The sequence below is a fragment of the Emydura macquarii genome, unplaced genomic scaffold, assembly GCF_026122565.2.
Source record: "Emydura macquarii macquarii isolate MOO-44397 ecotype Brisbane River unplaced genomic scaffold, CSIRO-AGI_Emac_v2 contig_2768, whole genome shotgun sequence".
NCBI classification, from domain to species: Eukaryota; Metazoa; Chordata; order Testudines; family Chelidae; genus Emydura; species Emydura macquarii.
Window position 1 is genome coordinate 30,511,694 of NW_027132905.1, and position 15,976 is coordinate 30,527,669.

Here is a 15,976-nt window from a genome sequence, read left to right on the forward strand (position 1 = left end):
AATAGGGAAAGAACAAGTTAAAAATTACTTAGGCAAGTTAGATGTCTTCAAGTCACCAGGGCCTGATGAAATGCATCCTAGAATACCCAAGGAGCTGACTGAGGGGATAGCTGAGCCATTAGTGATTATCTTTGAAAAGTCTTGGAAGACAGGAGAGATTCCAGAAGATTGGAAAAGGGCAAATATAGTGCCCATCTACAAAAAGGGAAATAAGGACTACCCGGGTAATTACAGACCTGTCAGCTTAACTTCTGTACTTAGAAAGATAACGGAGCAAATAATTCAGCAATCAATTTGTAATCATCTAGAAGATAAGGTAATAAGTAACAGCATGAATTTGTCAAGAACAAATCATGTCAAACCAACCTGATAGCTTTCTTTGACAGGGTAACAAGCCTTGTGGATGGGGGGAGGCGGTAGATGTGGTATATCTTGACTTTAGTAAGGCTTTTGATACTGTCCCGCATGACTGTCTCTTTTTAAAAAAACAAAACAAAACAAAAAAAAAACACCCTAGGTAAATACAACCTAGATGGAGCTACTGTAAGGTGGGTGCAAAACTGGTTGGAAAATCGTTCCCAGAGAGTAGTTATCAATGGTTCACAGTCATGCTGGAAGGGCATAACGAGTGGGGTTCCACAGTGATCAGTTCTGGGTCCGGTTCTGTTCAATATTTTCATCAATGATGTAGATAATGCCATAGAGAGAACACTTATTAAGTTTGCAGACAATACCAAGATGGGAGGGGTTGCAAGTGCTTTGGAGGATAGGATTATAATTCAGAATGATCTGGACAAACTGGAAAATGGACTGAGTTAGATAGGATGAAATTCAATAAGGACAAATGCAAAGTATTCCACTTAGAAAGGAGCAATCAGTTGTACAAGTACAAAATGGGAAATGACTGCTTAAGAAGGAGTGGACCCCAAGCTAAATGATTCAACAGTGTAATGCTTTTGCAAAAAAAGCATTCTGGGATGTATTAGTAGAAGTATTGTAAGTAAGACATGAGTAGTAATTCTTCTGCTCTACTCCGCGCTGATTAGGCCCCCAACTGGAGTATTGTGTCCAATTCTGGTGCCATATTTCAGGAAAGATGTGGACAAATTGGAGAAAGTCCAGAGAAGAGCAACAAAAATGACTAAAGGTCTAGAAAACATGACCTATGAGGCAAGACTGAAAGAATTGGGTTTGTTCAGCCTGGAGAAGAGCGGACTGAGGGGGGACATAACAGCTTTCAATTACATAAAAGGTTGTTACAAGGAGGAGGGAGAAAAATTGTTCTTAACCTCTGAGGACAGAACAAGAAGCAATGGGCTTAAACTGCAGCAAGGGAGGTTTAGGTTGGACATTAGGAAAAACTTCCTAACTGTCAGGGTGGTTAATCACTGGAATAAATTGCCTAAGGAGGTTGTGGAATCTCCATCATTGGAGATTTTTAAGAGCAGGTTAGACAAACACCTGTCAGGGATGTTCTAGATATTACTTAGTCCTACCATGAGTGCAGGGGACTGGACTAGATGACCCTTCGTGGTCCCTTCCAGCCCTATTAATCTATGATTCTAAAATTGTGAAATCCAGATGATTGAGTAATTCTGTCTAAAAATGATTCAGTATCTTTATACATCTAAGATTTTGCATAGTGAAGTTGAGTTTTTCTTCAACATATTCTGATCTGGGTAATTTGATTCTTAAATAGCCATGTCTAAAACTTTCATTCTTTATTTTTTTTAATTCCAACTTTTGATGCAGAATTAGGTTAGCCTGCTTGTAAATTTTCAAGTTTTAACTCTTTAATTAAACATGTACCTATTGTACTTTTTCAACATATTAAATGACTATTACTGTGAGAATTGGTGTCTGATAAAATAAGCTAAAGGTTTCTCTCCTTTTAATTTTTTTCGTATTAATATTACATTTGGTATCTAAACACCTCATAGATTTATTCTTGTAAGTTTGGTCAGTTGGAACTATCACGGAGCAGTGTACACTTTTTGCTGTTTCTCAAATTGAGGCTGGCCTTCAGGGCTGTGATTGCTTGTAAGCACACCCATAGATGCTGGTGTGGGATGGAGTATTTATATCTTGTTAGATTGGTTTTGAAGAGGGATTTTTAAATTCTTAACATTGACCAGAGCTGCTCTTGTGGTGTCCCTTCAGTGGAGAAGATCAAGCAAGAAATAGGTTGTTCTTCTTTTCCATACTCTTACAAATAATTGTCCATATTTAATTAAAAATAAGGCCGTGTCTACACTTACAAGCTTGCAGCGGCACAGCTGTATTGCTGTAAGAGCTCATGTGTAGCCACATTATGCTGATGGGAGAGTGTCTTCCGCTGTGCATGTGAGCACTTATGCCAGGAAAACTTCTCGCTCAGAGGGGTGTTTTTTCTTCACCCCTTGAGTGACAAAAGTTTTGCTGACATAAGTGCAAGTGTGGACATGGCCATAGTGCAGGTATTTTATTTTTTTTAAGTTTGTTGCCAGGATTCTGATATCTGAACCAAAGGGAGGAATTTGGAAAATGTGGTCCAGAAATGAAATACCAATACATTGTAAAGTTTGTTTCCCTTCAGTATGAACACCCTTGTCTGTAACTTTGGTTTTGAAAGTTAGGTGTCTGTAAGAGGGTTTTTACTGTTGCTGGATTTAGTTTGCTAATTTTCTCTGCATATTAGAGCAACTTTACTCAAACCACTCAGTCAATAAATTACTAAAACAGAAATGTGCTGCTCCTTCTGATTTGATTTCCCTGATACCCATTGTCGTGAGCATCAAGAAGGCATTTTAAACTTAAAAGAGCTATATTACAAAGGATTATTAGGATCAGCATTTAAAATTCCAGTTATGTTTGTCTTGTGCCATCTCTCCTAATATGGAGTGTAGGTTTTAATAATCTACTTCACCTTAATATGGTTTGACAGGTGTGCAGCTTTAGTTATGAAGTTTTGGGTTGGGAGAGAGGGGAGGTGTGGGGTAACTTCAGCATGGCATTTTTTCAAACATTTTTCATGTGCTTAGGTACATCCAAGCAGAAGTCAAGTTCCCTGCAGGTAGCAGATCAGGATCTACTGCCACCTTTTCACCCATACCAGCCTTTGGAATGCATAGTAGAAGAGACTGAAGGCAAGCTGAATGAACTTGGACAGAGAATTAGTGCTATTGAAAAAGCACAGCTTAAATCATTGGAATTAATTCAAGGTGAACCTTTGAATAAAGATAAAATTGAAGAACTTAAAAAGAACAGAGAAGAACAAGTACAGAAGAAGAAGAAAATATTGAAAGAGCTGCAGAAAGTGGAAAGGCAGTTGCAGATGAAAACACAACAGCAGTTTACCAAAGAATATTTGGAGACCAAAGGTCAGACAGACACACCACTTCCCCTGCAGCAGCAGTGCTCACACACAGGTGTCTTCCCAGAAGTGGAAGGAGATGAGGGTCTACCAGAGGATAACTTTTCAGGGTTACCTCAGGTTGACACAATCTTGTCTAAAGATGATGAGCTGCAACAGTCTTCACCACCTGCTGAACAAATAGAGTTTGTCCCTATCCAGCCTTTGCCAACACCGCAATGTAATTTTTCCAGTAATTTAGGTTATAATGGGACAGATTCTCTTGAACTTCAGAAAGTATTAGGTAATCAGCAAAATGTAGGACAGCAGCAGCAAATTGCTGGACATGGGCAGGGGCTGTTAGTTCAAGAACCAGACGGATTAATGGTTGCCTCTCCAGCACAGACGCTTACCGACACTCTTGATGACCTAATAGCAGGTGGGTTAAGAAATATACATATATTTGCATTAACTTGTGTGCTCAGTTTTCCTTTCTCTCCTCCCCTCCAAAAACACATCTTGCGGTTTTCCAATTTGGGAATACTTGCTTAAGAATATTTATTTTCTTCTTAGTGCTATTAATCTTTAGACTCTTCCAAATTCTAACATGAGGTTTTTTCCTATCTGTTTGCCAAATTGCTGAAGACAAAGCACTAAACTTCCTTTTATTGGAGACCTATTATAGCAGCCCTGTGGCCTCATCTTTTTTTTTTTTTTTTTTTTTATCATATTTTAAGGAAATCTTGTTGTGAGCAATTAGAAGTTGCCATTAGGAAACCTGAAAACATGACTAGTTTTGTTTTAAATCTTCTATAGAATTTTACGTATAACCGTACATGGATTTATTTAGTGTGGCAGTTGTCTCCAGTGAAGTATGAAAACATTTTTGTCACTTGTACTGACAAATGTACCACTACTCTTTCTGCTGGAAGCATTGATACAGTTTAAACACAATCTAGACTCTAAATACAGATGCAAGACCATCTGTCCCTTTAGTGCTTATTTATAAAATTGACTCATGTTTTCAGTATAAATTCTAAATATCAGTTGTTTAAGTAATATGATTACTGTTTACAAAATTTAAAATGTGGCACGCTACAAGGGATCAAATGGTGGTGGACCCACAGGATGAATATGCTACATTGGCTGTCTGGATGAAAAGCAAAAATCAAAACATTCCTGGCCTTGCCCAATAAGTGTCTGAAGATACAAGTAGAGATGAATAAAGGTTTACCCCACATAAGGTTACATTTGCTAGCTACATTATGGAAAGAGGTATCATCTTTGTGAAGCTCGCTTCAGGTATCTAACCGGAATTTCTATTTTTTGATGGAGGTGTGAAAGATCTAAATATGTAGCCACAATTATATTCATAGGCAGGTCAGTCCGGACTGTCCTGCTTTTAGTTTGTGTTTTTTATCCAACATCTCTCACCTCTTCTCAACTCCTTTCGTCTGTCCCTTAGTCTTTATTCTCCTGTCTTTTTTCCTCTTCAGTTAGTCGTTGCCCTATCCTCTTAATTTCATCTCAAACTTTTTAGAAATATGGAATAAGACTTTTTGCTAACAGTCTCACAACAACCTCCAAATTAGTAACTTGCCAAAATCAAGTACATGTATCAGGACAGACTGCAATTTTGCAGTCTTCCCTCAAGCCATATTGGATACTGTGGGATAGTTGCGATAAATGTCACAAGATCAGCTTCCTCTAGAGGGTGATGTATAACTTAATTCAAGGGAAACTTGCTAGTATGTAAGGGAGAGAGGGATTGGTAGGTCCTGCTTTCTGACATTTTTTAGGTCCCTTGTCACCAAGTCATGTTTCTTCAGAGCATTAAACAGGAGTTAATTTACCTTTTAACAGGTGTGAGCCTGGATTATTCTTAAATGTTCTCACTAAAAATCTAATCTGAAATTTCAGAGTATATTGAGGAAAATCTTAGGTTTAATATATGTGATTTGCAAGAGCTGAATTTTGGGATTGGGTATTGCTATAACAAATGTTTTGTGTGTCTAGCACAAATCTCTAAAAGGAGCGTATAATCAATGTACATTTAAATGGCTAGTAGTCACATTGTCACATTTTAAATCACTAGCTAAATGGTCTTAATTTGTCATGTAACAGCAATGGTGAAAGGAGAATTTGCAGTGATCAACTCAGTAATAGAGTGGAATTTAGCTGGTTTTTGTGCTAATGTTACTTTGTATCTTCCACAAAATGTTATAGCTAAATTTTCTAAACTTATACCATAAATAGTTTAATGCTTTAAGAGAGAGTTGTTTTGTACATTCCTAAATTTAGTTAGCTTGAAAGTGAAATATGAAACGTACTGAATTTTTACTATTTGAAAACTTCAGTTTATTTATATAACAAACATTTTATTTATTTGACAAATATTTTATATCTAACTGAAAACCCTTTCATGTTCAGAATGTGCAGTATTTAACAAAGTGACCATAAATATCCTGCTTGCTATCAGTTAATATCATAAAACTGACTTACTACAGAGTCTAACCGATGAAGAAGAATCTCTTTATGAAAATTTGATTTTTTTTCTAAAATGAAGTTTTTACTTTTATTTCTTTAGATAGTTAGTGCCAGTTAAATTTAGTAAAGTGGCACAAGTATGTATCTTAATATATTTCCAATAATACAACCATGAGTGGACTTCAGAAAATTTAACTGCATATGTTGTTTCTACTGGTAGTAACCGAAATTTACTGGCAGTCACTGAAATTGCTGTTGTTCCACTAACATATATTTTCTCCAGTCTTTCATTAATGTAAATTAAACTCCTGAAGATGATCAGGAGAGATTTTAGTTACTTTGTTCTCGTTGTCAAGAATCCAAATTATGACACAGCTTTTAATAGAGTTTAAACCCTCAAACTCATGAGCTCACATCTCATAATGAAGTTGCATGCATTTATTTAAAAAATCTTAAAAGTATCCTAAACATGCTACAATACTTAGGCTTGTTTTAATGGGACCTTTGAGAAGGTTACCTTAATTTTACATTTTATCCATATTCAAGGTGCTCTTGAATAAGGCACACTAGCAAATTTGCCGATTAGATCCAGGAAGTTGATTATAAGGAAGTTGTTTGGCAGTAGGAAATACTATAGAAATCAAGAAGTCTTATATACAGTAACCACATTAACAGGTGTTTATGTATAATGGCAGTTGCTAACAAGTTCAGTGTGTTTCTTGAAAGCCTCCTTTAAAAAAAAAAAAAAAAAAAATGATTTTCAAAGAGCCTTCTTGGGGAAATCTCCCATGATTACACCGTCCCTGGTAGAACTGCACCAATGATAGCAACTGTGGGAGCATTCGTGTAGAAAGTGCTTCAGTATTTTTCACTCTGTATGGTAACCCAACTCAAAGCAGGTTTAGCTGACACAATGGTAAAAATACTGGCAATGACTGGTGCCCTCTTTACATTAATGTTTCCACTGTCACCACTGGTTGTACAACAGTGGCAACTTCTCAAAGGTCCCATTAAAACAAGACCCAAGTATTGTAGTATGAACTTCCTTGAATCTTATTATTGGAGCTGTATCATTCTTGGCAGCCTGGTGGTTTAGTGCATCCTCTACAGGAGGGCTTCTGTGATTCAGAGGGCAGTTGATGTTAGGGGAGGTTTTGAGTTATAACATGAAGTTGGAAGTCTTAAATTTATAATCAGGGAAATTTATAGTTAAAGCTACCCACATTGCGTACTCACCTTAATGAAGTCTGTGATCTTGCATGCCATCTGTGCTGTAGTAATTAAGCAGAATTTGGAAAGTTAAGTTGAACTCATAAATTCAAAGTGAATGCGGTTGTATTATCCTTAATGATAAAGTATAAATTGAATTTCTTTAATTGGTGCTATAGAAAGTACACATCTAATTCTGAATCCTTTCACTGAAGTTGTACTATATTAGTTTCAGGGTTTAATTGGATTTTATAAAGGTGACTGGAACTATTATAGTTCTTCAATGTGCAGAATACTAGGAATTAGCGCTTATTGCATCTTCTGAGACTTCATAGGTTGACACAGTTTTCAGACTTCATTGTACATTACTCCACTGCAATACAAATTTGGTATACAAGACGTTACATGCTATGTAGTTTGTGGTTTTTTGTAGTTCATATTGCATACATACATGAATAGCTTTCTCAATTAGCCACATTAAGTTCAAAAGCTTGTTAGTGAGTTCTTTGGGACAGTGATAAATTCCTTTATTGCCAATTTTTGTATATTATCCAATTTACTAATTTTGCTCTTCTCAGTTTGTGCTGGTCAGTCACCCTTTTTATTCAAAATACAGACCTTTTGCATTTTGCTTCTGTCTGGAATTCTTTCCCTGGAGAGATTTGGTTGGTGGATTGAATCTGAATTTAAAAATGTAAACTTTGTTTACTGATTTATAAATGATTTAGTTGGAGTTGGTCCTACTTTGAGCAGGGGGGTTGGACTAGATGACCTTCTGAGGTTCCTTCCAACCATACGTAATCTTCTGATTCTATGAATGCTTGTGCAGTAATTTTGCTAATTTTTGTTTTGGCTCTGAAATCCATGGTTGTGAATGATTCTACAAAATTGACATGTTAATATTTATTTCTGGGGTCATTGTTAAAGATGACTTCGTGCTACTGCATTGTGAAATGTCAGCTAAGCATTTGGAATAATGCTGGTTGCCAGTGTAATCCAAAGTAGGAAATGTTGACGCATAGTATGGAAAAGTAACAATTATCTACACACACACTCCTGTTTAAAATAACACTGGCTAAATGTTGTTCAATCTGAACCTACCAGGCAGCTTGTCATTAGTTTGAAAAGATTAATAGACCACAATGTAGTAGTTGGTGATGGTTACTAAAATAGGATTTTAAATTAGAGTATTTTTTTTTAAATCCAGAGGAAGTTCTTATAAAAAAAGACTAGATAGTACTAAAATATTACAAATTTACATCTCATGGAGAAATCGAATAACATGAGCCTACATTATTAGTTGTTCTCTTTAGATGCCATTCTTAGTGCCAACTATCTTTATTACAATCAAATGTTATATTTAGTAATTCATAAATGTAGCAGTTGGTGTCTAATTTTACCTTCATACTACAACTGTCAAGTCAGCCACAATTTCTCTGTTTGCCTTAGCACCTTGTAATGTTTTAATGCTTAAAACTTGCTATGGACCTTGAACAAAATGCCAGGGTACCACACCAGTTGATTCCTATTCTGATTGCCTGAAATCAGTTTTCCCAAATTAAAAAATACCAGTAATACCTTTAATACTTTGAAGGATTATTTCTTAAAGTTATTAGCAAAGATTAAAGAAAATACATTTTGAAAAAATTCAGGGCCTTCATAAACTTATGAAGATCTAAATGATAAAGCCCTAAAATCAGTAGTCATTTAAATTTCAGACTTATTCAGGAAACAAGCTTATTGAAGAGGCTGTGAATAACTGTGTTCTTTAAAGGTCTTAGTGTGTTTTGTAGGGAAGCATCTAAAACTAGCGCTCTCCCAAAATAAGTATTATAGAGAGCCCAGATTGCGTGTGGTGGAAGTCTGATTATTTTTAATTGTATGTATTGATAACTATATTAACTGAATACTTCCTAATGAAATGACAGAAGTGCATCTAATCCCTAAAGTAAATTGTGTGCCTGCATATGTCTGTTTTGGAAGTAAAGCAGCAAACTTGGCTTCTGTGTGACTAGGAGTTTGTGTTTGTATTATTGCCCAGCACCCATAACTTTTGATGTCATGAATGGAACATATCTACTCCAACTGAGTCATGCACATTTTCTCAGAGGTCTGTTAAAACTAATTTTTTGGTCCTCATTCTCATGATTCAGTACCACACAAGTTTACTACAGCGCATCAGAATATAGTTGTTAGTTTTGTTCTTCAGGTGCTAAAAAGCCCAGGGCTACTTTTTGTAGTGCCCCAGTGTCCTTGAACAAAATCTCCTTTTCCCCCCATTCTGCAGCATTCTGTGCTCCACTGGGTTTGCTACCCTCCTGTCTTGGAGGTTGATGTACTTCACTGGTGCTGTGTACTAGAAGTGATTTTGCAACCTTCAAGAATATGTTGAAAATATAAAATTTTGTAAGCTTTTGGGAGGTTAAAAACAGAGTTAGAAGTTATCCAGAAAAGTAGGACTTTTTTGCTTATGAAATGCTACCAAGAAGGGTCATTTCCAGAGGGAAAAAAAATTTCCTTCTGTTCTTTTTCCACTGTAGTAAAGAATAGTTGTGTGCATGTTTTGTTTTGTTTTTTTTAAATTGATGCAGATAAATCGGACTTATCCCATCTGAGCATCTGTTTTGCAGAGTTCCGTTGGATATTTTGTCTCTAATCCCGTTATTTTTTGCCATAGCAATGTAGTCTGATTCACACCATCCTTCTAATTTTTGTACAGTGTGCTGCACCATTACAAATTATCTTAATACCATTAATGCAAAGCTGTGCCACAAGTGATAGCCAAAATCTGGAATGCATATATTGCTACGTGTTCATATTATTGTTCCTCTGGAACACTGTAGTTTACCTAATACTATAGGATTAAGCCATAGTAGGATTTAATCATCTTGAAGTTGCCCTGAACTTCCTGTAGCAAATCTCAAATTGCTAAAATAATTCTTGGGAAGTCTAATCAGGGTCATAAATGACTCCTTAAACAGTTGTTCTTTTTAGTTCACTTTATTTTGTCCTTTAAAAAGAAAACGTATGGCCAATCTTTGAGAATGAGTTTCCATGTTCAACAAGTGAGATCAATAGCTGACTTGCCTTCCTATAGGAATCTTTAACACACTGAATCATTGAACATATTTGACTCTGGATAATATATCAGTACTAGCTTAGTTAAATCTGGTCCCATACAAAATATTTTGTAAAGATATATTGAGAAATACTTGTGGTGTGGTAGTCCTTCTTTAAAAAGTAATTTAAAAAAAGAGAATATAAAATTTGTCCTTAACAAACCTACTAATTGCTATTAACATGCTTGCTATTTCAGTGAACTAAATCATCTTCAGGATAATATAATTAGAAATCTTCATGGAGATGTTACTCTTGAGAGAGTACAGTTTACATTAACAGTTCTCATTGGTCCAATTTCAATTTTGGCAACTAACCAACAAAGGGAGAGTCACAACTGGCATCAAAAGGTTCTAGGAATCTAAAATTTTGCAGATAGTAATTTCCTTTTGTCAATTATATGGGGAAGAAATCAATTATATCAGATATTATAACAATCTTGGTTGTTACAGTTGTCTTGGAACCAGTATACACTACAGACTTTCCACTACTATCCAAAGTTTAACTGGTGTCGTCCTGTGAACAGATTCAGGCCTGGTCATTTGATTTTTAGATTTTTGGTGAATCTGTATTAAAGATGAATTGTAACCTATTACTAAGGAGTGTTAAAAAGAAATTAAATGTCTGAAGTGCATTCCTTTGTGTTCTTTCCTTCCTCTTCCCTCAAAAAAAAAAAAAAAAAAAAAGTTGCAAGATAATTCTTCAGAAAGATGCTATTAGCTTGTTTTAGGGGAAAATCAGTCTTTCAGTGGATGATTTAATGTCTTACTGTTTTTCCAAAATATGAATCTTTTGAAATCCACTTAATACTTAGCACTTAATAGTGCTTTGAACATGTAAAGCACTATTACATTAATTAATCCTCAACATCCTGCTGAGATAGGTAAGTGTTAATCCATATCAAGTAGATAAAGCATAAGACCTTTATATCTGGAAACTCATAATAAAAACCTGGTGTGTTCATAAGGTGCTTAGCATTTGAGGCGAAATGAACTCCCTTTGAATCCAGGTATAATACACTGCTGCTTTTACACTGTAGCTAAACTTCCATTGCCCACCTTTGGCTTGTGCACTGGAGAGTGAGTTCCTAACACTAAACTGAATGCCTTTGGAACTGTAACTGAAAACTTCCACCTCAAAGGTTTGATTTTTATTTTATTAACAAATTTTCCTGGCTTTAACAACTCACAGTTGGGGTTCTTCTAACATCTGCTCCATTTGTGAACATATCATTTGTATTTCTTATACCTATAACCAAACATCAGAATGTAGTCTGGCTAAATGATGGGTGTGTCCCACTGTTTCTGATTGTACTTTCCAGTAATTTGACTTTTATCATTAATTGATATTCTGTAGTTTCACTCAGTGGTTCAATTTTTAATTTTGTGAGAAGAGAATATTTGCACTGAACATAATATTGCTGCTGTTTATTCCCCACTTGAACTCATTATGAATCTATTATAATTGCTTACTCCAGAAATATTGTAAAATATTACTTGCTTTGGGTTAATTTTGCGCTTTCTGACTGGTTAGAACAAATCAAATGTTTCTCTAACTGGCCAGAGCAATTAGCATACAATATAGAAATCTGATATTGCCAAAATTGCAAATTTTGATGTCCAAATGTGGTTTTAATACCAGTTTTTTATTTGCTAGCTCTTACCTTTTTATATATTATTATAAAGGCTATTGAAAAATTTGAACTAGAAACAAGTTCATTAGAGAGCCTTCCTGTCCATCTAATTTATGTCAGAGTCCTTCTAATTTGTTTGGATTTTTTCCTCAAAAATACCATGTAGTGGTGATCCATCAGTGTGCAGTGAAGCTAAGCTGAGCCCTGACCCTAAAAAATACTCATCGTGGTGTTTCTGGCCTTTCTGGTTGGTGTTCCTAGTCTTTTTTAATTGAAGCTTTATACAGCTAATTCTTTTAATTTAATTGGGGTCCATAACTAATTGTGAAAAATTTAGAAAATCTCACTATTTGTATGTTTTTAAACTAACATTCTTTAAGTGAAGATGGAATTTTGCAGTCCTACCATGAAAAGCTGGGTGTCGCACACAATTTTAGGCTGAGGAAACACTCAACTCATCTATGTGCCCGTCTTGACTGCCATCATCTTCCTATTTTTCCCTCTCTTCTTAATTTGTTGTAGCCAAAATTATTTCTGGATCTCAACTTTTACTCTTCTTACTTCAGTTGTCTTACCTGGAAAGTTAATGAAAGTGCTTACTTCCCTTTATAGGAATTAGTTTTGACTTATTCCTTGTTTCTTAACTTTCAGATTGTACAGTAGTCATAAATCCTTTAACATTCATTGCCTAGAATGAACATATAAATGAACTGTCAGTGCTGAGGTTACAATATTAAATCATTTATTATCCTCATGGTTGTATGCAGAGAAATCATTTGCAGACCAATCTTTCTGACCCAAACACAGTTTGGACATGACACTTGCATTATTCAGTTACAGGCATATTCTACAAATTGTATTAAGTGGTATAGTTTTTTCAGAGATACTTAAAGCTGAACTTCTTTAGAAAATACATTATTATAGTAAGATTCTGTAGTACTGTATTTTTTCCTCATGTAAAATGCTCAATTCTTAAGAATGGAATAACAATGTTAATGTTGTTTTTCAGCTGTGAATAGCAGAGCGCCCACTGGCTCCACTAGTTCCTCACACACTACGGAATCCCCTACACCCGAGCCCTGTACGCAGACACCAAGCAATGTTGCTTCTCAGTCTGTGCTCCCCATGTATCCTTCGGTTGATATTGATGCACATGTGAGTAATTTAATTTGGCTACAGATTAATCTGCTTTACACTGACTTGTTTTAAAATTTAAATATCAGTCTAGCAGGGATGTGTTTAAAAAAGGTAGACAGCGTTCTGTGCTAAAAATACTTTCCATTTACAAATGTCAACTTTTTTCTCCCCACCACGAAGACTGAGAGTAATCACGACACTGCCCTGACTCTTGCATGTGCAGGAGGTCATGAAGAACTTGTATCTGTGTTGATAGCACGGGGTGCCAATATTGAACACAGAGACAAGAAAGGTAAGTTACTAAAAACCCTACAATATAAGTTCAAAGTTCATATTAAAATGGGGTGAGTGTTCCATTCCTCTGTGGGTGTCCTCATTCCCACTCCCCTCCCGAGCATCAGTATTTGGGAGCCTGTGCTGTGCACGAAGTGTGCCCATTCTCAGCTCCTCACCCTTGTCCCAGTGCTGTGTGCTTGGTGCATGCTCTGAGCAGGCCTACTGTTTCCTGCCCAGAGGGGCAGGGCTTCTCTAGGTGCTAGCTCTCACAGAGGTGTGGAGGAGAAGCTCAGATCCCATACCCTGAGGGGGCAGGGCTTCCTCAGATCCTGGCACACATGTGCATGGTGGCTGGGAGAGCAGTTTAGTCTCCAGATACTAGCTTTCAGATGGGGGTCATGAAGAGCTATTCAAACCCTCTGAGAAGGGATCACCAGATCCTTGTGCGCACAGAGAAGGGTAGAATGTGGGATTGACTGGCCCCCCACTTCCTCTGCCACCCATTTCCTGTCCCCTCTCTTGAGCCCCCCGGATCCTCTCCCTTCCCATACCACCTATCATTATTGATGCCCCTTCCTGCACTCTTCAAGCCCCTACACCTCCAGTATTCCTCCTACACGCTCATTCTGCTTCACTGCTCTGACCCTCCAGTCCCATATTCCCTAGCTGTGCACTGAAAAAAAGTTACAAGAATCTAACAATATTATGAATACCTCATGTTAAGAGACTTTTTATTAGGAACATGTGCTTTGATTGTAAGCACATTCATGTCCCTTGTTCAGGAAATGTGATACATAATCCTAACTGGCTTTCATCATCCCTCTGGTTAATCAGTGCTAATTGACTAATCAGAGCTGGTATACAGATATACCAATTCCCAAGGTGAAAAAGTAGCAACATGCCCAGCAGACATTCTCGGGTATCTGCATAGAGCATGTATAATGTATTATTTTTCAGAAAATAGCTAAAATCTTTCTAAATTAGCAGGACAAATTAGCAGGTGTGCATTCCCAAAAGTAAAAAAAAAAAAAAAAAAAAATGTCTTTAACAGAGGTGGTTAGTAGCAATGTGCCCACAGATCATTCTCAGATTTCAAACAAGGGAAGGGTTTGAATTTACAGTGCAGGAGGTAGCTAAGGTCCAGGGATCACAGCATGTCCCCATGAACCATCAAGTTTCTGTGACAATGTGCTGACTGCAAACCCTCTTGTTGAGTCTTGCTGCACATGTGTATTTCACTTTCTTTGGCTCATGAGTGTTTTGCACATACTGTTAAAGGAAGAGTTTGGCTCTCTAATAACGTTCTTCAATATTGCTCCCCCAAGCGGAAGTAGGTGCTATGCACTAAAGTTATAGAAGCCTGTTGACTGTGAAGTGCCGTCTTTCTTGGGGCTGTATCTCAGGAACCCCTGGCTTAAATGACCCCAAATTTGGGACACTAACACTGCCCAGCATCCCCATGAGTCACAGTAAATTCAAAGCTCTTAGAAGAATCAGCCTTCAAACAAAGCTCTTCTCAACCTCAACTAGCTCTGCTATAATACAGTACCTTAAAACTATATTGGGATACATTTAGAATTCATTTTCTTGTCTGTGGATGATCATTCTGATATTTAACCCAGGTATTTGTTGAATTAATCCATTCACACATACTTTCCTGCTTGTTATTAATTATATTTTGAGTTTTTCAGAGTTTCTTCTAATTGTGATCCTTATTGGATTAGGTTTTACACCGCTTATTCTGGCTGCAACTGCTGGACATGTTGGCGTAGTGGAAATTCTTTTAGACAAAGGTGGGGATATAGAAGCGCAGTCCGAGCGCACAAAGGACACTCCACTTTCATTGGCATGCTCTGGTGGACGCCAAGAGGTATAAATATCTTGCTTACCATTTCTTCTGTAGGTTTTTAATTGGTATGTGTAAATTACTGCATTCATATGTTGTTCTTTACCCTTAAATAAATCCTTTTCATTTAAAAAAAAAAAAAAAAGTCTTTAAACTTCAGGAATTGGTAGCTGATTTCAGTCCTTTCTTACCCCAGGAGAAGACCAGGGAATTAATTTTGCTTTGTTTATACACCCCCACCATTGCAGCCCTTCATTACAGATTGCAGCCATCTTCTATCCCAGTGTTTCTCAACCTTTAGGTAGCAAGTACCCGCCAACTTCTGAAAATTGTAATAAGTACCCCAACACTCAATTTTCCACTCTGAGAAATACAATCTTTTTCCCCTTTACCACTGGACGACTGTATTTCTCATAAAGCAGGAGAGTTTTGAGTTCTGCAATGCTGTGTGGCTGTGGCAGATCACAAAACCCCCTGCTGTTTCTCCCCTCCTTTCTCCATATAGGAGTAAAGGTCAACACCAGCCAATCACTATGGCCTGATGGCGGGGTCACGTGTTCTCCTCACACAGGTGGGAATTTGTGAGGTATGAGCAGGCACAAGCGGCCCACCAGAGTGGATAACAGCGCTCCCCATGGCTGTCCCTAGGGGGGTGTGGGCTTGGGGCAAATCACACTATGTGGGCCGCCTGCCTCCCACCTGGGAGCTGGGACCAGGCGGGAAGCAGGTGGTTGCCACCTGGCTTCCCCAGAAGTTGGCGGCCGCCACTCGCCTCCCTTCACTGGGTTTTTCGCTGTGTACCACCTGCCTGTGTCTTGCGTTCCCACAGGTTAAGAAACTATATTCTATCCAATATAGTCTGTGAAAATCTTTAATTGGGTGGGGGAGGAAGAAAGCTATTAAGCAATTCAGGATATCCAGTCAGTCCTATCTTGCACCC

General features: G+C 37.2%; 1 protein-coding gene across 19 annotated transcripts in view; it reads left to right on the top strand.

Annotated features, from left to right (window-relative positions):
* ANKHD1 (ankyrin repeat and KH domain containing 1) overlaps positions 1 to 15,976 on the top strand; it is a 209,125-nt gene that overhangs the window by 153,396 nt on the left and 39,753 nt on the right. For 16 of the 19 annotated variants that reach the window (XM_067566852.1, XM_067566854.1, XM_067566860.1 and 13 more), the window contains 4 exons: positions 3,021 to 3,770; positions 12,787 to 12,932; positions 13,095 to 13,206; positions 14,915 to 15,060. In XM_067566852.1, the coding sequence (XP_067422953.1) occupies positions 3,021 to 3,770; positions 12,787 to 12,932; positions 13,095 to 13,206; positions 14,915 to 15,060 (1,154 nt within the window). The remainder of the gene's footprint in view (positions 1 to 3,020; positions 3,771 to 12,786; positions 12,933 to 13,094; positions 13,207 to 14,914; positions 15,061 to 15,976) is intronic. The other 3 variants (XM_067566866.1, XM_067566867.1, XM_067566868.1) reach the window with 1 other exon arrangement.